This window comes from Abramis brama (genome assembly GCF_963993115.1).
Source record: "Abramis brama genome assembly, chromosome: 3".
NCBI lineage: Eukaryota > Metazoa > Chordata > Actinopteri > Cypriniformes > Leuciscidae > Abramis > Abramis brama.
The window spans coordinates 60,007,409-60,031,547 of NC_139965.1; the positions used below are offsets into that span (position 1 = coordinate 60,007,409).

General features: G+C 39.0%; 1 protein-coding gene and 1 long non-coding RNA gene across 3 annotated transcripts; both read right to left on the reverse strand.

Moving 5' to 3' along the window:
- Window positions 1-3,772: 3,772 nt before the first annotated feature.
- Window positions 3,773-18,603, reverse strand: kcng4b (potassium voltage-gated channel, subfamily G, member 4b). Its single transcript, XM_084108604.1, has 3 exons — window positions 18,365-18,603; window positions 15,801-16,602; window positions 3,773-7,209 (listed from the first exon to the last, which is right to left on the reverse strand). The coding sequence occupies exons 2-3, from the start codon at window positions 16,539-16,541 to the stop codon at window positions 6,424-6,426; spliced, it is 1,527 nt and encodes a 508-aa protein (XP_083964730.1). The 5' UTR covers window positions 16,542-16,602; window positions 18,365-18,603; the 3' UTR covers window positions 3,773-6,423.
- LOC311079316 lies at window positions 9,610-14,838 on the reverse strand. Of its 2 annotated transcripts, XR_014605386.1 has the most exons (4): window positions 14,631-14,838; window positions 10,561-10,617; window positions 9,835-10,346; window positions 9,610-9,691 (listed from the first exon to the last, which is right to left on the reverse strand). It is a non-coding gene; the product is annotated as an uncharacterized lncRNA (long non-coding RNA). The 2 variants fall into 2 exon arrangements; XR_014605387.1 differs by lacking the exon at window positions 9,610-9,691 and having other exon boundaries at window positions 9,698-10,346.
- Window positions 18,604-24,139: the final 5,536 nt, after the last annotated feature.

A 24,139-nucleotide genomic window follows, 5' to 3' on the forward strand; every position in this document is an offset into this window, starting at 1 on the left:
GAGTGATAACTCCTCCATCCAGTAAAAGTCCAGATCGAAATCAGAGATTGGTATTTTTAGTTGCCCTCGTCTGATGAGTCTGGTGAAGATTAGTAAATAATTGGCTTAAGGAGCTGGGATTAGAGAGGTGCATCACCAAGTAAAATATATTGTCTTAATATTAAAGAGAGAGAGAGAGAGAGAGAGAGAGAGATGATGATGGCTCCGATCAAGATGACGACTCCAGTAGAGTTATTAGCATCCAAACATTTTCTTTGCAGGAACTTAAAAGGGGAACTGTCTAAGAAATGGGCAGAAAGAACAAAGAAATTAAGCACTAAATGGCCAGCAGAGGGAACAATTGATGTGGCTATGTGAAGGGAACTGAAAGTGTTGATAAAAGAATTATAAGGTTGAAGATAAAAGTAAGAAAAGAAACGGGAAGAGAGAGAAGGAATTGGAAATATTAAATTTATTCAAACAGCATGGCATAGAACTAATACAATTACAAAGGCAGGAGAAAGAGAGTAAAGCTTTATTTGGACGGGATTATTTTAACATGGAGAGGTGGAGTTGTAAGGCCTGCCCAATCGGTCCAACAACAGTTTCCGATAAGGGGGTGAAGGTTTAAGGTTTACTGCGGGTTACTGTCTTTTCCCGCGTGGCAAAGTAATTTAATTCCAATTCAACTTTTATCTGACTCCATTTTATCACGACCTCGAATTTAGGTACGTATGCCAATTGGTTATTGGTTATTTATATAATAGTTTAGCGACACATTTGATTATTGTATTTATCTCTTTACTCTTATTATTCTCATCCATTCGGGTGCCAAAGTCGCACAGGTTCCTCGCACCAGCCGTTAATATTATGCAGGATCACGATCATAAACTCATCAGTTTTTGGTCACTAAACAGATTTAATTGGATAAATATATTAGACGGTCGCATTCACGCTTACTCAATTTAAGATATTTTTTTATAGCCCCCCGTGGTCTGTATACACTTGAATTAAAGCAAAGTTTTCTTTAGACAGAGGTCATGGAAATTAAACAGAGGTAAGACTCACCTTATTTAGGTTGGTCAAGCAACATTTTGCTGTCCTAAACGGAAATTCCCTTTTTGTCTTTACAAACCAGGTACACTTGGATTAGTGCCAAATATTAGCCTGAACGCTAAAATCGCAGTTGGTGTGCCCAATGCTCCACTCAAAACTGGACTCTAGTCTTGTCACTAATCTGACGCAGATTTGCGGGAACATGCGCATTTGCTTAATTTACTTGGGAAAATAAATTCAGAGTAAGTCGGAATAAATCCAAATGTAACAATTTATTATGTCAGGTAAATGTATCATGCCAATTATGTAATCAGTTCAAAGATAATAAATACAAAACATCAAATGCTCTGGAATAAAGAGAAAAGATGCAAACCTGACATTAGAAAAATACATAATGCTGAATATCTGAAGACATCCAGCATTACGGGCTGATTTCAACTACAAATCACCCCGAGTCTCTTGTGGCATTTATTTATGTACTCAGACCAGGGCAGATACTTCTTTCACATGGAAACATGAGCTAACAATGTGAATTTGCATTCAGAGTTTTCACCTTTTGAGGGCAGGATGCCATTTGCCCGGAAGACACACCCTCCTCTGTGTGCAAGATATCTCTAAACTCTTAAAAACTTTGTTACCTTTTGGTTTACATCTTTGGGAATGAGACCTTTGTACCTCTCGCACTGAGACATTTCAAATGAGGCCAAACATGTATTGTGTTGTATGATAATTGTTCACATTAAACCATATAGATTTTTGGGTGAATTTCAGGTGATCTCAGCATGAGAGAGAGATGAGATGGGGAAGGGAAAGTAATGTAAATTAATGCAATACTGAGTTGATTGCCCTTAGAGCAAGTCTCTTTCTCAAGAGAGAGTTCAAATGTTAATTTCCTTTTTTCTCTTTTTCTCAGAGACTGGCCCTTCCAGTTCTTCCAGTTTCTCCAGTCTTACAGGGACTTTTACCTTTAGTAAAACGGTCCGGAAAAATTACCTCAGGTAATACTAATCCCGTGCGAATAGACCCGTTGTAAATATGTACGTAATTATTCCCTCATTTCCTGTTTAAAAGTAGTTTCCCCTGTTTTTTCAAGCAATCAGATGTATTCTACACTGTGAGACAAAACTCAAGTGTTTTCCACACACCATTCAGATCAAAAAGAAGATCAAATGCACTTGTTAGAGGCACAAAACTTCTTTAAGCGTTAGGTAAGTGCCTATTACCAACATAATCCAATCTGAATTTAATTAATACATCGTTCGACCGGACTTAACTGTTTTATATAAATATAGGTTATGTGTTTGCACACATGATATCAGGAAGCAACATAATACATACGTGACGACTGGAAGGTGACAGTGGTGAGTAAATATAATTACTCTTCCCACTTCTGCTAGTTTTACTGAGATATCTTATCTGTGCGAATTGGCCGTTATTATTACAGACGTCCTATGGTAAAATTACATTACTCCATCTACCCTTGTAAAACTAATCCCGTCCGAATAGTGCTTATGAATACAAAAACAGAAAGATCACCCCCATATGCACCACTTTGTGAGAATGCTGCAAGCCGAATGCCTGTAACAGGAAAACTGGAGGGGAAACTGTAAAATAAAGGCCCTGAAGAATTTGAGGGACTGATCTGTTAGATTACAGAAGAAGAAAATGGTGAGCAAGAGTGTGAAGAGGAGCCAAGAATGATTACAAATAGGGCTGCACAATATATCGAAATTATTGAAATATCGAAAATGTATAAATCACAATATACATATCGCAATGGCCGGGGGGGACCCCCCCCCCGAAAAAAGAAAAAAAAAGGTTGTTGATTGTGGCCTGTGGAATGTTGGTCCACTCCTCTTCAATGGCTGTGCGAAAGTTGCTTTTTTAAAGTTTTTTATTTTTGCAATAAAGTAAAACTGCACATTTTAGAGTGTCCTTTTATTGTGGACAGCCTAAGGCACACCTGTGCAATAATCATGCTGTCTAATCAGCATCTTGATATGCCACACCTGTGAGGTGGATTATCTCGGCAAAGGAGAAGTGCTCACTAACACAGATTTACACAGATTTGTGAACAATATTTGATAGAAATAGGCCTTTTGTGTACATAGAAAAAATCTTTGATCTTTGAGTTCAGCTCATGAAAAAGGGGCAAAAACAAAAGTGTTGCATTTATAATTCTGTTCAGTGTATGTATTCACTCATTATTTAAATTTTAATATTTTGAACAAAAAAGTTACATAGCTTTAAGGTAGCAATAGTCTTTGCCAGGTGAATGAAATGTGTGTCAACAGAATAAATCAGAACATCCAGAGCTAATATTAGCTATAGACCTTTTCAGCACTGCGCTTGTTGTGTTCTGTCTTCCGGTTTGTATTTCCACCGTATGAAGGTAAGATCTTACGCATTTATGAATGAACCACTTGTCTAGGTCCATCGAGTTCAGATAACACTGAAAAGACTTTCAAAACAGTTTCAGTCTGATTTCAGTCTAATAGGGATAGGCTACACTGTACATCATTAAGTGGCTAAATTTATATGTATTTTGTGTATTTTTAAGATATAAAATACAGATTTTTACTATTTCACATAGTATTTTGTATTTTATTTTGATATATTTACACTTAGGCAAATGTAGACTTTTGGGGATTTTTGGGGGGGGATTTTTTTGGGGGGGCGGGGGTGGGGGGGTGGCGGGGGGTAGACAGCATTGGGATTGGAAAATGGAAAGATAAACTGAGGTGTTTTGTTATTTTATTTTAAAAGCGTATACATGCCCATCTCTGTACACTAACATACATAAATAACAGGGATATACAGGAAATAAGATTAGACAGATTTGATCAAAGAGGGTAAGACATTTTGAAAAAGCTCTAGCCCAGTTTGTTGGCTTTGTTATGCCACATGATAAAAAACATACACGTAAGTCTAAGGCAACATGCTTTTCTTTTAATTGTGCATTTAATGTATGTCGCTTTAGTCTAACGTGTATGTCTGTTTTTGAGCGACTCTTATGACATTAGAAACATCAAGCAGAATTTAAAAAACATAAGAAGTTTGGTTTACTACTACATACAATATTTTTTATTTATTGTACCAGGTACATTAAGTATGCTTAAAAATGTTAATTTATTTAATGTATTCGTTTTTTCTTTTGTGTCAAAGAAAGATCTCAAATAATAGGTACTAATTATTTGTATAATCTGATTCTGACTGCGATTTCTGCAATATGGATTAATAATTGTGCAAATAACCAACCACAAATATCAATAAGTCCTGCTTCCAACACATCCGATATTTAAAAAATGCCAATTATTGGCCGATATATCGGTCTTGGCAATATATCGGTCTTAGCGATATATCGGTCGACCCCTACAAACAACCAACCATAAATACCAACAGGTTGAAGGAAACTAAAAGGCTGTAACTTGTGGCCTAAATTAATTATTTGAATCACAATATAAATGTATTAAAAACACACACACAAATATACATATACTTTCATTCACATTTCTGTGTTTAAGGACAAAGGAACACATCAATATGCAAAAACTTCAGTATATTGTGAAAGAACCAATTCAATTTTAATAATACAGATACTTCTTTTATTGATTTATTACAGAAATCGCATTCCAACAGATTTAGACTTGGTTTCACAAACAGGGCTTAGATTAAGCCAGGATTAGGCCTTTGTTAAATTAGGATATTTAAGAATCTTTTATACACATGCCTTAGAAAAAAAAACATTACTGGTGTGCATCTTCAGACAAACAATGGCTTTGACATATTTTAAAGGGGACCTATTATGCCCCTTTTTACAAGATGTAATATAAGTCTCAGGTGTCCCCAGAATGTGTCTGTGAAGTTTCAGCTCAAAATACCTCACATATCATTTATTATTCCATGTTGTAAATTTTTGAGTGATAAGAAAAACATGCTGTTTTTGTGCATGTATCTTTAAATGCAAATGAGCTGCTGCTCCCCGCCCCTCTTTCCAGAAGAGGGCGGAGCCTTTACAGCTCGTGCCTCCAATACTCTGCCAAAAACTAACAAAACATCTGTTTGGTTTTTATTATCATCTCTATCGTGGTCACGCTCATGTGACATTGCAATTCTTCATCATCATGAAAGTTTATTGTCTGCATGTGTTTTAAAGCCATATCAGTCTAAACTTCTGATACATGGTTTTCTGAGCACACACATCGAAGCACGCGCACAGAAAGCTGGATGTCAGATGAAAGTTCTCTTTCACGTCTTATTTTTAATATATCAAAAACACACAAAGTTCACGTAAACACAGTTGGTTATGTCTGTGAACGTAAACAGCAAGTATAGAAATCGCATGTGTATATTAAATTGAGTATTAAAGTGAAAGCAGCGTAATATACAGTACCTATTGCTATATATGCTGTTTAAAGAAAAACTGAAAATAAATCACTGCTCATGATTGAATAACTTTAGTTTAATTATTTTACTTGAATGCTGCTGTTAAATGCTCCGGCGAGGAGATAAACATGGCGGACTGTGTACAGCTCATTCAAGGCGGAGTCTAAGCTAATAGAACGGAGCCCATCAGCAGTCGTGGCCTGTGCAATGTGATGTTACAAAAGCTACAATCTGCAAATTACTTGTTCTGAGACACTGCTTATGATTTATGGGGATTAAAAAAAGGAGTGGGTGGGTTTTTACCATTATAGGGTGGCTGTGAACACACACTGAATTTTGCATAGTTCCCTTTAAAGATATGCCAGTGCAAGTTGCTTTCCGTTAAAACAGCTCAAACATGCTTTTTAGTCTGGAACTAGTCTTAAAGGATTAGTTCACTTCAGAATTAAAATTTCCTGATAATTTGCTCACCCCCTTGTCATCCAAGATGTTCATGTCTTTCTTTCTTCAGTCGAAAAGAAATGAAGGTTTCTGAGGAAAACATTCCAGTATTTTTCTCCATATAGTGACTTCAGTGGGGTCCAACGGGTTGAAGGTCCAAATGTCAGTTTCAGTGCAGCTTCAAAGGCTCGACACGATCCCGGCCGAGGAATAAGAGTCTTATCTAGACAAACCATCGCTCATTTTCTAAAAAAAATAAACATTTATATACTTTTTAACCACAAATGCTCGTCTTCAAACCGTTGGGCCCCATTGAAGTCCACTATATGGAGAAATATCCTGGAATGTTTTCCTCAAAAACCTTCATTTCTTTTCAACTGAAGAAAGAAAGACATGAACATCTTGGATGATGTGGGGGTGAGTAAATTATCAGGAAATTTTAATTCTGAAATCAAATAATCCTTTAAGCCTCGTCTGTGAAACCGGGGGTTAGAATCACATGAAGAAAATAAGAATATTTACAGAGATCAGAGCACCAATGGATCAGATGTCATTGCATTGTCATTGCTCATTGGCCGAAATAAAAGAGCGTCTTTCCAACAATCTCTGGGCGTCTTCTTTAGCACTGGCATCCAGGATGGCCACTCGCTCTTCTTTACAAATCATTTCACGTTCACGTTTCAGCTCATGATATGAACGAGAAAACACATGGAAGATAGATGTAGCTGGAAAAGCCATTATGAGAATACCACTCAATATGCTGCTAAAGGCCACAACCTGGCCAGGTATACTGTATGGGACCATGTCACCATAACCGACTGTCGTCATTGATATAATAGCCCACCAATAGGAAGAAGGAATACTGCTAAAGCTGTGAGGGCCGGTGGTTTTTCCCTTAGTGAATTCCTTCTCTGCCAAGTGAACGAGAGGTGAGAATAAAGCCACAGCTACGCAGAGGAAGAGAAGTAGGAGTCCAAACTCTCGAATGCTTCGCTGCATCGTAATTCCCAGCGTTTGAAGACCCAGCGAGTGTCGAGCCAGTCGCATCACATACAGGATCCGCAGGGCACGCATGACCCGCAGAATCAAACCCAGCTTATCTAAATATCCACGACTTGCACCAGCGCTACCATGAAGCTCGGCTTCTTCAGAATCGTCTTCGCTATCCACAACCAGAGAGATGTAGTATGGTAGGATGGCAATGACATCTATGATATTCAGTGGGTTTCGAACAAACTGCAGTTTGCGTTGAGCATGAAGCAAACGCAACAGAAACTCCATGGAGAACCAGGCCACGCACACCGTTTCCACGATGAATATGTTGCGACACTTTTCTGAGCATTCGCCCTAGAAAGGAACAATAAGCAGAAATCAATTCAATTTTAACATATTACTAAAGCAGACTGCATGGTCTACAAAATGTGTGACGAAATTGTAACAATGTACTTTATTAAAGGAAACATGTAATGAAAGACTGCACTGATTATGTTGCGCTTACCAATATGCATTTTTACCAACACCTACAATTGTGGAGACGATACAGCATTATGCAAAACCAAATGTTTTCAGATACAGAAGCAAAAGTGTTTAAAAGCAGGTGAAGGTACGGAGATAAAAGATGTGTTTGACTTTGGCTGGATGTTAACCGATTGGCGAGACTTGCCACCTGTAATCGGGGAGTAGTTACAAACGGAGACGTTCAGTCGGACATTTTCAGCTTTTATGCTGTTTGCGTACTTTATCACAGATGAAGTGGATTAGATGCAATATTAGTCAAATACACAACCATTTCAGATGTTATCATGAAACAACAGAAACATTTTTAATTCAATACTGCTTAATATAGTGACAGTAATAAAGTTAAACATAAGCCTATTGTAACGCTCAAAATTCACTGAAGATGAAGATAATATCAAGGTTTATTAAACAAGAACTTACAAAAAGAGCCAACAACACGAAACAGTGTGCCAAGCACAAACAATACCGGACACTGAACTGAAGACAAGCAGGAACTAAATACACAGATGATAACAAGACAATGACAGACAGCTGTGAAGATCATTAGTGTCCATGGTGATTGATGATAGGCAGGTGGGAACCGAAGAGGATGATGGGACATGTAGTGAAGACAGTGATTAACTGGTGACCATGACAGTACTCCCCCCTCCCGATAGGCGCGTCCTTGCGCTGAAGATAGATCAACTGCGGAGGAAGGGGGCTCAGGAGGAGGACTAAGAGCAAGTGAAGGGCAGACAGAAGGCAGGAGGGAACAGGGCGGAGCAGACGGTGCATGTGGCCAGGGTGGAGCAGGCTGTGCAGGCGACCAGGGTGGAGACGACGGAGGGAGGAGCCATGGTGGAGGCAGGGCTGATGACTCCAGGGGGCCGACTGACGGGGTGGAGCAGGTGGGAGAGGAAACCAGGGTGGAGCTGGATAGCCGACGAGCCCAGGCGACGCTGAGGATCCGGCGGGACATGGCGACGCCGCTGGCTCTGGCGACTGAGGTGTACGGTGGAGACAGAGGGAGTGAGGACCAGGGAGGAACAGAAGGGAGTGAGGAGTCCAATGGAGCAGGGACGAGGCGTAGCCAGAGGAGTGCAGTCCAGAGGAGAGATTAGGTCGACGAGCGACCAAGGGGGATCCGGGGGGACGAGGGAGCCTGGCGGTAACTGATGACCTGATAGGCCACGGTGGAGCTGAGGGAGGTAGGAGCCAAGGAGACGCTAATGGACCGTCAGGCTGAGGCGGAGTCCTGGTTACGAAAGTCGAAGGTGGAGACCGGGGATCCACCGACCAGGGTGGAGCTGTAGGCTGGCAGACCTATGGCGACTCCACCTCCCCAAAGGTGGTTAGAGGAGCTGAGAGATAGTGGTGGAAGAAGGGTTGAGAGGAGGCAGATGGGACGAGGTGGGAGAGGGAGGCTGGGTTGGAATTCAGACAACGATTCTGGCTTGGGGACAGACTAAGGTTTGGAGACAGACTCAGGCTCGAGAACAGAAGACTCAGGCTCGGCAGGACTGACGTGAACGGTCTCTGGCTCGGCAGGACTGACGTGAACGGTCTCTGGCTCGGCAGGCATGGCGGCGACCATCTTAGCTGAGGGCTCAAGCGGTGAGGCGGTGGCCATCTTCGCCGAGTGCTCAGGTGGTAAGGCGGCTATCTTGGCCGGAGACGAGGTCTCAAGTGTGGCGGGTATGACATGAAGAACAGGCTCAGGCTGGTCAGGCATGACGTGAAGGAGCTCCGGACGGGTGGTCTCGGCGGGACGTGTGGTGATGAAGGCTGATGACGGTGGATGAGCGGTGATGTCAGAGTCAGCCTCACCAACAGTGAAGGCTGAACCACTCAACCACAGCACATGATCCAGGTATAGTTCAAATGTACCCAGGATCACTGATGCTGGAGCTTGCTGGTGTAGATGATCATCCAGTCCGTGCCAGAAGACAGTTTTTAGGGTGTCATCTGCCCAGCTTGCCCCATGAGAAAGCTCCAGGAACTCTGCAACATATTCCTCGATCTGGCGGCCCTCCTGGAAGCAGGTCACCAGTCGAGCGACGGAATCAGAAGGGGTGAGGAAAACGCCCATTCTGTTTTCTCTTTTTTGGTCCGGTATTCTGTAACACTCGAAATTCACTGAAGACAAAGATGATATCAAGGTTTATTAAACAAGAACTTACAAAAAAAAAAAAAAAAACCCACCAACAACACGAAACAGTGTGCTAAGCACAAACAATACCAGACACTGAACTTCTTCTTCTTCTTCTTCTTCTTCTTGTGTTTAATGGCGGTTGGCAAACCATTTAACGGTGCATTACCGCCACCAACTGGACTGGAGTGTGGAACGAGAGATTAAGCAGAAAAAAAATAAATAAATAAATAAATAAAATAAAATATTGAGTCCTTATTAGACTCAGATTCTTTTAATTAATTCAGTTTCTTTAAGAAACCTAATTATATAACAGTATATCTGACCTGCTGTTTTCCCCAAGAGACCTGACAATGAGACGTCATGATGTTTTGCCTTCCGTAGTGACTGAAAGAGGTGCTCCCTATTAATATTGTATTTCCTACACTGAAGAAGAACATGTTCCACTGTTTCTGGTTGATTACAATATGTACATTTCCCAGTTGGGTGCTTACCTATTTTATACAATGAAAGGTTTAGACCTGTATGACCTATTCTCAAACGAGTTATTAAACTTTCTTCCCTCCAATTCCAGCCCACCATCCTCCCAGCACCAACCTGTCTCTGTACATTATATAAATGCCTTCCAGTTTCACTGTTATCCCAATACCCCTGCCAAACAGACTGTGCATACTTCCTGATAATTGATTTGGCTTCTTCTTTATTTAATGGGGTTTTTAAGTCTACATGTTTAGTTTTGAGTGATCCTTTGGCCAGCATATCCACCTTCTCATTCCCCTCCACACCGACATGAGCAGGAACCCAAAGAAAGCATGTGGATAGACCCTTTAGCTCCATCCTGTATAACATAAGGAATATGTCATTGATGATATTGGATCTAAATAATGATTTACCAGATTTAATACTCATAAGTGCAGACAAACTATCAGATGCAATAACAGTATTATTTGTTTCCCTCTCTTCTATCCACTGCAGGGCCAATAATATTGCAATCAATTCTGTGGTATATACTGACACATGATCCGATATTCTTTTCTTAATATATGACTCACTTGCTGGGATGTAAACTGCTGCACCTGCACGCCCTGTATCAGGATCTTTGGAACCATCTGTGAATATAAACATGGAATTTGCAAAATGCAAATCAAAATAATTCTGTACTATTCTGCTTTCAGGAAGTTTCTTTGACATATCCTTCAATTCCTGCTGTATGTCTAGGTCTACACGTGGTGTTGAGAATAACCAGGGAGGAATTGAAGACTGTATCACTGTAGAGCTGTAATCTAATTGTCTTAATCCTATGACTTCTGCCTTTGCATCACCAATCCACCCAAAACTTATGAAATTTGTCTTATTGTGTTCCCAGCAATCTATTAAAAGACTCTTGGCAGGATGAGACTCACAATGCCCCTGGATATTTACCCAATATGCCATCATTAATTTTACTCGCCTGATTCCTAACGGCATTTCTCCCATTTCAACCTGCATTGCTGATACAGGAGAAGTTTTAAAAGATCCACTACAAATTCTCAAAGCCTGAGCTTGTATTACATCCAACTTCTTAAGATTTGATTCTGCTGCTGACATGTACGCAATACATCCATAGTCAAAAACCGACCTCATTAATGCCCAGTATATATTTTGTAGGGCTACTCTACTTGCTCCCCACTCTTGTCCTGACAAACAGCGAAGTATATTTATGACCTTTTTACATTTATTTTTGACTTTGTCTAAATGAGTATTCCATGTGAGCTTCTCATCGAACCAAACTCCAAGAAATCTAACTGTCTTAACTAGCTCAAGTGGTTGTTCATACAACTTCATGGAAATCGGCGTGACTTTATGCCTCCTTGAAAAGCAAATCACCTTTGTTTTTTCTACAGACAATTTGAATCCCCATTTGTTTGCCCATTTTTCCACATCAACTATTGCAGCTTGCATTTTCTTACTGACATGCAATACATTACGGCCTCTTACCCACAGAGCCCCATCATCTGCGTACAAGGATTTCCCTACGCTTTGTTCAAGCTGAGAGAAGATATCATTTATCATTATGTTGAATAGCAGTGGGCTACACACACTACCTTGCGGAGTGCCATTCTCCACCTTATATACACTGGAGTATTCTGAGCCAACTCTTACTTGGATTTCCCTGTCAAACAAAAAGTTCATAACCCAATTATATGTTCTACCTCCAATACCCAATGACTTCAACTTAATAAGTAATCCTTCCTTCCAGAGCATATCATATGCTTTTTCAACATCAAAAAACACAGCTATCAATATTTCTTTGTTAGTCTGTGCTTTCCTGATGTCTGATTCTAAGCACAATACTGAGTCCATTGTATTCCGACCCCTACGAAACCCACTTTGATATGGGTACAGAAGAGCTTTACTCTCTAAATAATACGTTAAACGTTCTGTGACCATTTTTTCCATAATTTTGCATAAGTGTGACGTTAATGCAATTGGTCTGTAGCTAGAAGGATCTGACTGATCTTTTCCAGGTTTTAGAATGGGCACTATTATTGCTTGTTTCCAATCTAACGGAAGTTGGCCAATATCCCAAACTTTATTAAACAAACCCAACACCATGTCCAGTGCACTATCTGGCATGTGTCCCAGCATTCCATAGCATACACCATCTTTCCCTGGAGTGGTCTGACGAGCACCCATAATTGCTCTTCTTAACTCAAACATATTAAACGGTAGATCCAACGGCTCTCCTGTCATCTCCCTTTTCTCTGTTATATTGGGATTCTCCATTATGATTCTCTCTCTACACTGCCTAGCCTCATCTGTGAGATTACATGAACTATGAACCCTTTCAAATGTTTGTGCAAGAAGTTCTGCCTTTTCTAAATTATTGACCGCCAATTTGTTACCATTATCCAACACTGGTATTTCATAATTTCTTCTAATCCCCCCCATTCTTTTAATCATGCCCCACACATCTGACAGCTGTACTTCCCTTCCAATAGTGTTACAATATTTCCTCCAAAAGGTTCTTTTTTGTATTCTTATTGTCTTCCTCACTAATGCCTGGGCCCTTTTATACTGGATCAATGCATCCTGAGAATGAAGTTTCTTGAGCTCTCTAAATGCTTTATTCCTGGCCTTTATGGCTTTACTACAGTTATCATTCCACCAGGGTACACTCTTAATCCGTTTAGTTCCTTTACTCTTAGGAATAGTTTCCTCAGCAGACTGAATAATTTCCTTAACTATTTTACTATTAATTATATTTACATCTGTCAGATTCTCCTCCTTAAGTTTACAAAATCTATTAGCACTAATCTTTTGGAAAACTTCCCAGTTAGCATCTCCCAATTTCCATCTAGGAATTTTCTTTCCCTTTTCATAATAACCTTCTATGCCAATTTTCGTTACCACAGGATAATGATCACTTCCTATTGTGGTGTATTTGATCACATTCCATGTGCTTAAACCTGCTATTTCACTAGACACCAGTGTTAAATCCAGCGCTGCCTCTGTGTTTTGCATACTATTATATCGTGTTCCTTCCCCATTATTAATACATACCAAACAGTGATTATCTATAAATTCCTCAACCACTAAACCATTTAAATCTGTCCTACTGCTACCCCAAAGTGAATTATGTGAATTGAAATCCCCACACAATATCACATTATCATCTAATACCCCTACAACCTCCTCTAGTGATTCTAGACTTAATTCCCCACACGGATTATAATAATTGATTATGTCAATATTACCTCTATTAGTCCATACCTTAACTGTAATTGATTCATGCTCTGTGCTTATACGTATTACCTTATAACTCATTCCATTTTGTATGAATGTCACCACACCTCCCCCTCTGCCAGATTCTCTATCTCTCCTAACAGCAATATATCCCTTTATAATAAAATCCAACTGTGACTTTAACCATGTCTCCTGTATACAAATAACATCAGGTTTCTCTTCCAACTTATCAATATACTTTTTAAACTCTTGGCCATTTGAAATTAAGCTTCTCGCATTCCACTGGAGTAGAATTAACACCATTAAGATGATCCAACACTTGTCTGAGATGGCTGATTATCTTCATTAAGAATGTCTTTAACTGTTTCCCAGAGCAGCCCTCTCACATCAAGGTACTTCTCAGCTGATTTGACAATAATCTTTATCCTCTCATTTCGGCTTTTTGTCTGTGCTGAACAGTTGACTACATCTGCCATAAAGAATACAAAATCATTCTTGTTCACAATCAAAGTTTCCTCCTTCAACCTATTACATCCTCCACATTTCACTACGTCTTGATTTCTAGTGTCTCTTTGCCTTATCACCTGCGCGTCTCCTGAAACCTTCCTTGCTGCCTCTGCGTAGCTTATTCCCTGAGTAGTCTTGATTCGCTGCACCTCTTCCGCTCTTTTACTAACCTCGCAACCACGGTAAGCTGAGCTATGTTCTCCTCCACAATTACAGCATTTTAACTTCGTTCCCTCTGCACATTTGCCATACTCGTGGTTTCCACCGCATCTCCCACATGTTTGCTTTCCCTTGCACACGGATGCTACATGTCCGAACCTCTGACATTTAAAACATCTAAGAGGTGGGGGAACATAGGGCCTCACTTCATAACACATATATCCAATAAGAATCTTTTCCGGGAGTCTTTTCTCATCAAATGTGACTAGTACAGAAAGACTATCACTTCTAATCCCATTTCTGTTTGCTTTAAGACGTCTGGCTTCACTCACTTTTGCATTTGTTACATTTCCTTTTATATCCTCTGCTGTTACATTTACCGGAATCCCTGTAATTACTCCTCTGACCCATTTTCTGTCATTCATCAGAGAACAATGCACTTTCTTGCCATTTATTTTATTAATTTTAATTGCTTTTCCTTGTTGTTCTCCATCCTTACATATAATTATTAATGATCCATCTCGCAATATTTTAGCACTCCTTACCTCCCCGATTTCTTTACTTATGGATTTAGTTAGCTGTATTGGATTCCAATCGCCGAATGAAGCCCCCTCTTGCGCAAGTTTTACTATTATGTTGAAATCCTCTCTCTTCCTTTCTGTTACATTTCCTCTCCCGTCACTATCACACCCATCTGATTTTACGCTCTTTTTGCGTTTATTTGTCCTACCTGCTGTATTCCAATTTCCATAACTCCCGCCACCTACATCCATCTCTCCTGACTCACTTCCTGAACCGTCACTTCCTTCTGCCATCTCTCGTCCAGTCCAGCCCAGCCCATCCACCAATGTGATAACTGCGCAAGTCCTGACCATATACAGTATAAGGTCCTGACTCCTCACCGAAACACGATAGAAGCTGTTAGGGTGAACCCACGAGACACCAACTGACCCAGACACTGAACTGAAGACAAGCAGGAACTAAATACACAGATAACAACAAGACGATGACAGACAGCTGTGAAGATCATTAGTGTCCATGGTGAATGATGATGTGCAGGTGATAGGTGATCAGGTGATTGCTGATAGTGTGCAGGTGGGAACCGAAGAGGATGATGGGACGTGTAGTGAAGATGGTGATTAACTGGTGATCGTGACACCTATAGTATTTAAACACCAATACGGTGGGTCTATATTTTTTTATTTTGATAAACATGACACAATATAATATTAAGGTTACATTAAAAAAAAGAGCTGTGCTTTCCATTCTATGACAGCTAAGCTAAGAAAATAAAGATAAAAAGTCTGAAAGTTGCGGTCAGTGGTCAGTGTGTGTGTGTGTGTAAATGTATGTTTTTGACCAATGTTTTCCGCTTTTGATGTTACTTCTAGAGAGAAATTACTATTACAGTAGTTAAATATTCACTTATTTATCACCAAAGTATCACCACCAATATCATTATTTCTGTGTTACAGTAATTCAAATGATCTCAGAAGAACTGGGATAAAAGTTTAGTTCGGATATAAACACTGATTGAAAATTGAGTAAATCACCTTTTGAAAGTAACAATTTAGTAACAAAAAGGTAACATAAGAAAAAAAAAAGTTTTTATCAATTACATCGTTACACCAGTAGGTGGTGACAAGTGACTGTTAAAAATGTATTGGTCATTGAATCATTCATTCAAGAGATTCATTCAAAAATGCTGATTCATCCAGTAATGAAACAATTGAAGTGTTTATGAGTGAGTCATTGAATTATTAATTCAACCCAATTTTAAATAAATCAATACCCGTTCTTGTCTTAGGACAACTTTGATGAACTTTTTTGATCCACTTCAAATGTTGACTACTATAGATAAAACACAATGGATATAAAAAGAGGGATGTCATGCACTAACCCTGTCATCGTGATCAGGAATGGTGCTGATACACAAGCTGATAACGGTCACTGCAATCATGACAATGGAGAAGCATGCAAAGATCTTCCCAGGCCAGCCAGAATGAGGGTTTTCCACTATCTCCTGCAACCGGTTCATGAGCCCGACGTAGCCCGTCTCTCGAGCTAAAGGCCTCTGAAGAGCGAGTCTCCTCTGCCTCCTCTCGTCCTCCTTCTTCTTCTTCTCTCCCACTTCTTCCACACAGGACAACATCTTGCGTCGGCAACAGCGCTCCATGTGAACCGGGTCGATGCCCCAATAGGTGAGTTCATCAGATAGTGACACGGCGCACACCTGTCGAAGAAGCCTCAGTTTCCCCGCAGCGAGGAAGTTAAAGATGATCCTGAAGGCCAATGAGCTACGGTCGAAGAAAAACTCTCGCCGAGTCTCGTCATAGTCGTCACAGAGCTGGGCGATTTCATCCGGGCTCCTGCACTGACGAAGCTGTCCCAAACGAGACAACGGGAATTCGTCCAGCGTGCTCCAGGGAAATGTGTAGCGATCCCCTCCCACGTTGATGAGCGCTAGTTTGCTGTGATCCACGTCTCTCGAGATGCCGTGGAGTCGCTGGGCTCGTTGGAAATACACACCTTTGACTGTTTCCGTCTCTGGGATTTCTGTGAAAAACAGGTCAAGGCTGCTGTCGTCTGTGCTGACTGAGAGATTGCTGAAGTCATGGTTGGCATTGCTGATGATTGGCATGGTGGCATTTGGGCATGGCAGTGATTTTGAAAGTAGTATGTGTAGCTTAAGCACTGGAGCACTGTAAACAAAAAGAGTTTTATTTTATTGCAACACTAGCATCAACAATATCAACATGCAGGACGAATTGTTTCAATACAAATTAATATTCGTGTTGATGTGAATAGGTCTAAACTAACTTATATTAATTAGAATTTTAAAGGGATAGTTCACCCAAAAATTAATTCTGTCATCATTTGCACACAATCATGTCATTCCAAACACATACAATTGGTTCGGAACACAAATTAAGATATTTTTAATGAAATCTGAGAGGTTTCTGTCCCTTCACTGAAAGGTCACCAAAACTAAAAAGATCGAAAAAGGTTATAAAGGGTGTCTTAAAACGAATCCTTTAAGTGATTTATTTCAAGTCTTGTGAAGAGATACCATCGCTTTATATGATGAACAGCTTTAATTTACATCTAAACTCTAATCGACACACATTCATACACATCAGTGTTCTGAAATGAGGCGGCAAAGTCTTCAGGTTTAATAAATCAAATGTAAATTTATGTCCCAATTAAACATTTTCCTGCTTAAATAAATAAGTATATATTTTTGTATTGTTCTATTTATTAAAACCAAGTATAAATCTCATCAAATTAGTGTTTTTATTCCAAAATAATAACTGAAGGCAGTAACAATTTAAACAATATGTTTTATTTGTGATCTGATGTTCAGCTGTTCTTTTTAGTAGTCAACTTATTTTCAGTAGTCATTAAGCTTGTAAACACGGGTCACATACACAAAGATGTAACTTTAATTTCAACAAGCTGATTTTTAATTTTTTAAAACCCCAGATTCATCATATTTTCAGACCATTTCAAGTTTGATTTTGATGCAGCAGTGATGTAAGGCCGAGTCTTGATATTTATGCCTCAGAAGCACATGAAAAACAATAGGCGGGATTTATCGCATCCAATCACAGCGCGATGGAGGCATTGCCTCCTGTCACGTGACTCTCCCCCATTCATTCTCAATTACCCCCCTCTAAACCCACCGCCCCCTTTAGAGGGTACCTTTAACAACAACTTGCTGCTGTAACTTTACCTGTTGGTGTCACTTTAGAAAAAAAACAGCGATTTATACACTTTTTAATGCCACATTTTAAAATATTTTCATTGTTTTACCTTTGTAATATGGATTATTTTCTCATCCTATTCTTTTTTCTCTCTTTTTTTAGGAGGTAATGCCTCCCCTTGCCTCCTCGGAGGAAACGCCATTTGGTAACTGAAGCTCGTTCATGACTCACATTCTAGAACAAACCTCGTTGGTTTTAGTGCACGCACTTGCTGCTGTTCACAGTGTGTGATGTGCTCTGTGTATGTGTGTTTATATGTGAATAAAAGCCTAAATTATATTTATTCATCATTTAAATCAAACATATATCTTCACAAGACTTGGATTAAACCGCTCAATTTATACAGATTAGTTTTACAATACATTAAGGCTGTAACCTTTTTGGATATTTTCAGCTTTGGTTACCTGGACAGAAACCTCTCAGGTTTCATAAAAAATAGCTTAATTTGTGTTTCAAAAATTCTTACGGGTTTGGAACGAGGCGATGGTGAATTAATGATGACAGAATTTTCAGTTTTGGGTGAACTATCTCTTTAATTATCCTTCTTTTTCTTTTCTTTTTCTTTTATTACAATGTGCATGGCACTTACTAAGATACAGTCTCATCAACACATTCACTGCAGCAATAAATAACTTTTACCACAATGTTGATCTGTCTGTCAATGCAAACCATTTGATAGGCTATAAAAACAAAAACTTACCTGCTTTGAATACAATGTTAAGGGTTCAGTCATCCTAAAAGATTTACTCATCATCTGTCACAATATTATTCACATATGTTATCATCAGCTAGGAAAGTGTATAATCCAAGTTTAAAAAGTCGACAGGATGAAGTTCCTCGTCCCATCTTGGAAGTAAGTTTGCTGCAGTTAAATGTTGCCATGAGCTCTTCATGCGTGTCTCTCTGGTCAGATGGACAGGAATAATCTGCCTGTTTCATAAACATTAAATATATAAAACCCGATTATCTAACACCGCTGTCCTCCGAAGGCCCGCTGTTGTTTATCCCTCTGCTTTCCCCATATTAAACACCAGTGCGCGCGCACGCGAACGCGTTCTTGCTTCACAACACATAGTAAAAAAAAAACATGCGTAAAAATGTGTGTAATCATTTAATATGGCGCCTTTAAATACTAACTCACTTGCTGGATTACTACATCATAATACATCCTAAAATTTAATCCGAAATATTACTTTGCAGAAAAATTATTATTAATAACTTAAGTTATTGAACAGTGTCTTTTTTATACCATAAATAAAAGGGGCGTTCTTAGGCACAACATGATGCAGAATATCTAAAACATGCATGAAACCATAATGTAAGAGCTTACATGATTTATTGCTTTAGTGAAAATATGTAGATTGTGACTCTGCATCTCTTGATCCACAGATTAATGAATATCAGGGCTTAACTGTAATCTCCTGTAGACAGATGATGCTGAGCATGCTGGGACAGCTGAACGAGGGACGACCCTTTACGTATGAACAGCAACTTGCTATCAGGGGAGATTTGGTGAACAGTTGGTGTTTAGATGTCGTCTTTACTCTTCTGTAATCAAGTTTGTTTGTCATGTTCTACCTGTTCTTAAACCAGAAGCTCTCAGGTTACGTGTAATTAGATGAACAGGGAGAAACAGGAGAACCTTATTAAGTGCTTTGACATCAGGGTCACCTTACATTCAGCATTGTGTTCTTGCTTTCCTGGTCCTTTCTGAAATACTAAAAAAACTCATATTTATTCACATGATTCACACTTGGTGAAGAAAACATATGGTTGTGTAAAGCTCTGTCTTGGGTGTTATTAATGTGTTCCTGATGGCAAAGATGTTCTTGATGATTGACATATAGGGCATTGTTAGGCTGTTCTGGGTGGTTGTTGTTTACCGGTCTATCAGTCCCTCGGACATTGGGTCCCCTTGTGAAAAAGAAGTGTGCTTAATTTTTAAGTACTTTAGCACTTAAAAGTACTTTTTAAGTAGCACTTTTTAACTACATGCAAATAATATATTAATGAGGTAACAATTTACAATAAGGTTCATTAGTTAACATTAGTTCATGTATTAATTAACATGAACTAACAATGAGCAATACATACAGTTTTTGGTAACACTTTATTTAACAGTGTCCTTGTTACATGTTACATGTACTTACCATAGCAATAACAATAAATTATGCACAATTACATGTAACTAACACTCAACCAAATCCTAATCCTATCCTAACCCTAAAGTAAGTACATGTAAAGACAACAGAAGACAAAAAATACTACTTAAGTGGGTCAAAAAAAGCAACTAATTGCATTTAATATAAATTCAAACTGATACATTTTCATTCACTTGCAAATAACATACGTTTAAAATGCACACACACACACACAAAAAAATCAGTTGTTTTAAAGTATATATTATTTCCATTATAAGTACTCTTTTTAAAAGTAAGTGCACTTTTCTAAGGGATTATAGTATTTGTGTCTGTTTTATCATCTGCCAGATGAAAATCAAAAGTCTGATTGCTAAGTAATAACACCCATCTCCTCAACAAGCTGCATAATCTGAGCTACGATGTAATTCATGTCTGTAACTTACATATAGTTACTACAGTAATAGTGATAGTTTCTTTGACAAGCATAAGAAAATGCTAAACCTCTCCCAAACAGCAAGATGGCAGAAGTGTGCAAGTTCATAAATCCCTGTTGAACCCTGATCATCCAGTGTGAGTCCAGTCCAGGATTTCTCACTCTATGGCTCCATATGTATCATGTTTCTGAAGAAGGAAATTTGATTTTGGTGCTACTCTGAAAAGAAATACCCGAAAGAGACACAGCAGCTGAAGTTTCCAACAAACCAAAAGACAGAATAAAGGCTGTTGCTGCTTATCATGGGATAATATAATTATTGTATAAACAGGGTGAGAGATGAAATTTCAGATAATTATTAAAAGTGCATTATCTGACTTCAAGAATGGTTGCTACAAGCAACTGGTGACCTACAAATGCAGTGGTTTCCCTTCTCTGCTACTGTTACCTGATCTGACACGTACAAATGACCTTTTGCTGGTGTAACCTAATGAAGTATATTCTGTCATATTCAATACTATTTTTACTTCAATAAAACCAGCTAATTTTGGGTTACCTGACAAAACATTTTTATATAGTGCATGCAGTTCTTATTTTGTAACCTCACTATCTTTAAAATGTATAGCTTATTAATCACGTTTCTGAGTTACAGTGTAATTGTATTAATGCCAGTTGATTTAATGGCTGTTTTTGGTTGATTGTGTTTTAATACAGTAATTGTTTTGGTAAAACTTTATATTTTGAGTTGATTATCTATGTATGCATGCATATGTTTATTTATTTATTCATATTTTTTAGTTGCAACATTCAACTACACCTAAGCATACATCTCATCCAATGATATCTTTGCTGAGGACTATTATGTTTATGTTATTATAATGACTGGAATTTGATAACAGGAATAACAGGTAATAAAAATAATAATCAGCTCTGCTACTGTTTACGGAAAGATGTAGAGAGTTGTGTTATGTAAGCAGTGTCTTTAATCTCTCAGGATGTTCAACTGTGTGTCCACTAAGTGGAGCTTTTGGCTTGGGATTTTTACAGTCAGTACAAGACTGACACACTCTGGTTGCTGTCAACACACAACTACTGCAATATACTGTACATCAGCAGTGTACTACAGTCTTTGAAGTCATTCAACTAATCTGTGTGAGGAGCAGACTGAAATGCAAGTGACCTTTATTCACTGAAAAACTTTACATTCTTGGTCCTACTTGTATTTTGTTTTGTTTTTCCCGTAAAGGATTCAATGGTGTGTGTCCGGAGTATTAAAGGTAGCCTACATTATGTAAAGTTTGGCTCTCTAGCGGTTAAAAAGCTAAATTGTTTTGCTTGTGCTTTGGCTGTGCATGACTGTGCAGATGAATATTATTATCCTACTTCTCATAAAATATTCACTACTAGGCTACCAGAGGTTAAATAGGGCCTCCTCAGGTCCACAACACACCCTGCCGGAGATCAGCTCCGTCTCCTTCAGCACCAAATATATACATTTTGTTGAGCGTATACAATGAAAGTTATGAAATAATTGCCTAATATTAACTCTAATTTGGTGCTGCAATGATTCGCCCATCACGACGATAACTGTCCTTCTCATCTGAGCTGCTTCAGCACTCAAACACCCGCTCTTCTATGTCAAAATGTTTGAGTCCAATCAAAGCAAGCGGGATTTATGTTCACAGAAGCGCGAGCCGAGCGCTGCGCGAATCCCAACGCGACGCTTCACGCTTCAGTTAACGACCATATGGCGCTTTTCCACTGCATGGTACGGCACGGTTCGGCTCGGTACGGTACGGTTTGACTCGGCGCGGAACGGTTCGTCTCACTTCGCTTTTCCACTGCGTGGTACGACTCGACTCGGTGCGGTACGGTTCGGTTCGCTTTAGCTCGGTTGCTTTTCCATTGCAGTTAGTACCGCTTCAAACTGGGTGGACTGATCGTTATAGTTGCCGCCTCTACTGCCATGACATCATCGTAAACGCGCCACATTTCAAACGCACAACACAGGGGATGGTGCTCTTGATTCTCGGCATGTGGATGTTTTTAAATTAAATTAAACGTTCTTATAATGGTTTACTATATGGAAGGAAAATTCTTAACGTGTAATTAAACGTTGCGTTCATATTCTGGGCTCATCTGATTTTTTGTACATAGCATAGCCTACTTTGTTATGATTTTAGTATCATAATGATTAATAAATGCACGCACAATTATCCATGAACTTGATTTGAACAAATGCCTTTCAACTTGTGTGTGCAAAATTCAGAATTAAATGAATGTGCAGCAATCTTTACAAATAGAGAGTCTAGGCCTAATGTAGGGGAGAGCCGGGACAGTTGAAACACTTTTCAGATAAATGTCGTTTTCTAAGATAAGGTTACAGATAGATTTTTTATTTTTTTGTGATTAACAACTCACATATGTGTTCTCTTAGTATCATGTGTTATTCGGTACAAATATAGAATGATTTAAGTAAAATATGACTTTGAACGGGAGTTGTGCTTTGTTTCAATCGTCCCGCCTGTGCGGGACGGTTGAAACACAGGGGTGGGACGGATGAAACATGACAGTTTAAATGGCAACTATTCATCTAATGCTTTTTTTTGTGAACAACACCTGACAAGTAACTTATGTACATATTGTTACAAACATATTCTGTAATTTATTTTCATTTAAAGGTTCATATTAACCATTTTTGTTCTGTCGCCCAATAAACAATAGGCGATAAGCCTGTGCGCATTTTGTAATCTTTCTAACAGGCTATTTTGACGAAGACAGACAAATCAGTTTACAATTAATTTTCTTACATTTCTTCCTTGAGTCATATTGGGTGTTTGCTAGTTGAATAGCCTGCTATTATGAAGAAAACGAGGTCAACCAGACGACGATAAATGAAATTTATTGAATATTGAAGATTGGACAATTGATGATTATTACAGAGATAGCATGTGTTGCGTAATTGAAAATTAATTTGCATTAAAAGAAATACAAGTCTAGAAACAGTATATGAATCTATGAACAGTATAGGCTATGACCAGGTTTAACGGGCAGGACGCGCGGGCGGGACGGTTGAAACACTGTTTCAACCGTCCCGACAGCGCATCCTGTCATTTAAACCTCTTTTGCTCTTAAACTAAAAAACTCTGATATTTCCCACTTAAGGGTGTGTTGCAGTACTAATACACCTGCCGTATTATCATTACAATGGCACATGAAACAATAAATCCAACTTGTCAGTCAAAAAAAAGTACCGCACGAAAGAATTCACTCACCGCATTCAAAAACAGCTTTGCGGCTTTAACTCCAAAACGACACGACGTAAAGAAGAAATGTTTTCGCGGGTATGTTAGGCATTGCGTGCTGTACGTGCTGACGAAATTTGACGTACATGACGTGAGTGGTTTTCAAGAAAATCTCAGTGTTTCATCCGTCCCGCGTTTCAATCGTCCCGCCTCTCCCCTACTGTTTTAAACTAGCCTACTGCCATTAAAAAAGCGCATTTAGTTAATGTTATGTTATTTTTTTCCATCTGCCTATGTTGATTATGAAAAGTGAACAGCACGAGTAGAGAGACATGGACCCAGCAAACACATTTACGTTGTGGCAACGTCTCTGGCACGTTGTATTTCTGCTATGGCAACGTCGCTGTCTACGTGCTCGCAACATTGTAACAACGTAGAATTGTAAGACGTGACAGGGCTGTAGCAACGTTGCTGCGCGACATTCAGCAACTGAGAGACGACATTCTGACAATATTTTTATATGGTGTATTTTGTTAGATAATTATACTTTTTATCGTTTATTGTTTATCTATATTATTATTTAATGGGGCTATCAACACCTGCAAGTGTAGCCTACACTTTGAAGAGTAAAAATGACAGAAGGTTTCGTTAATTCA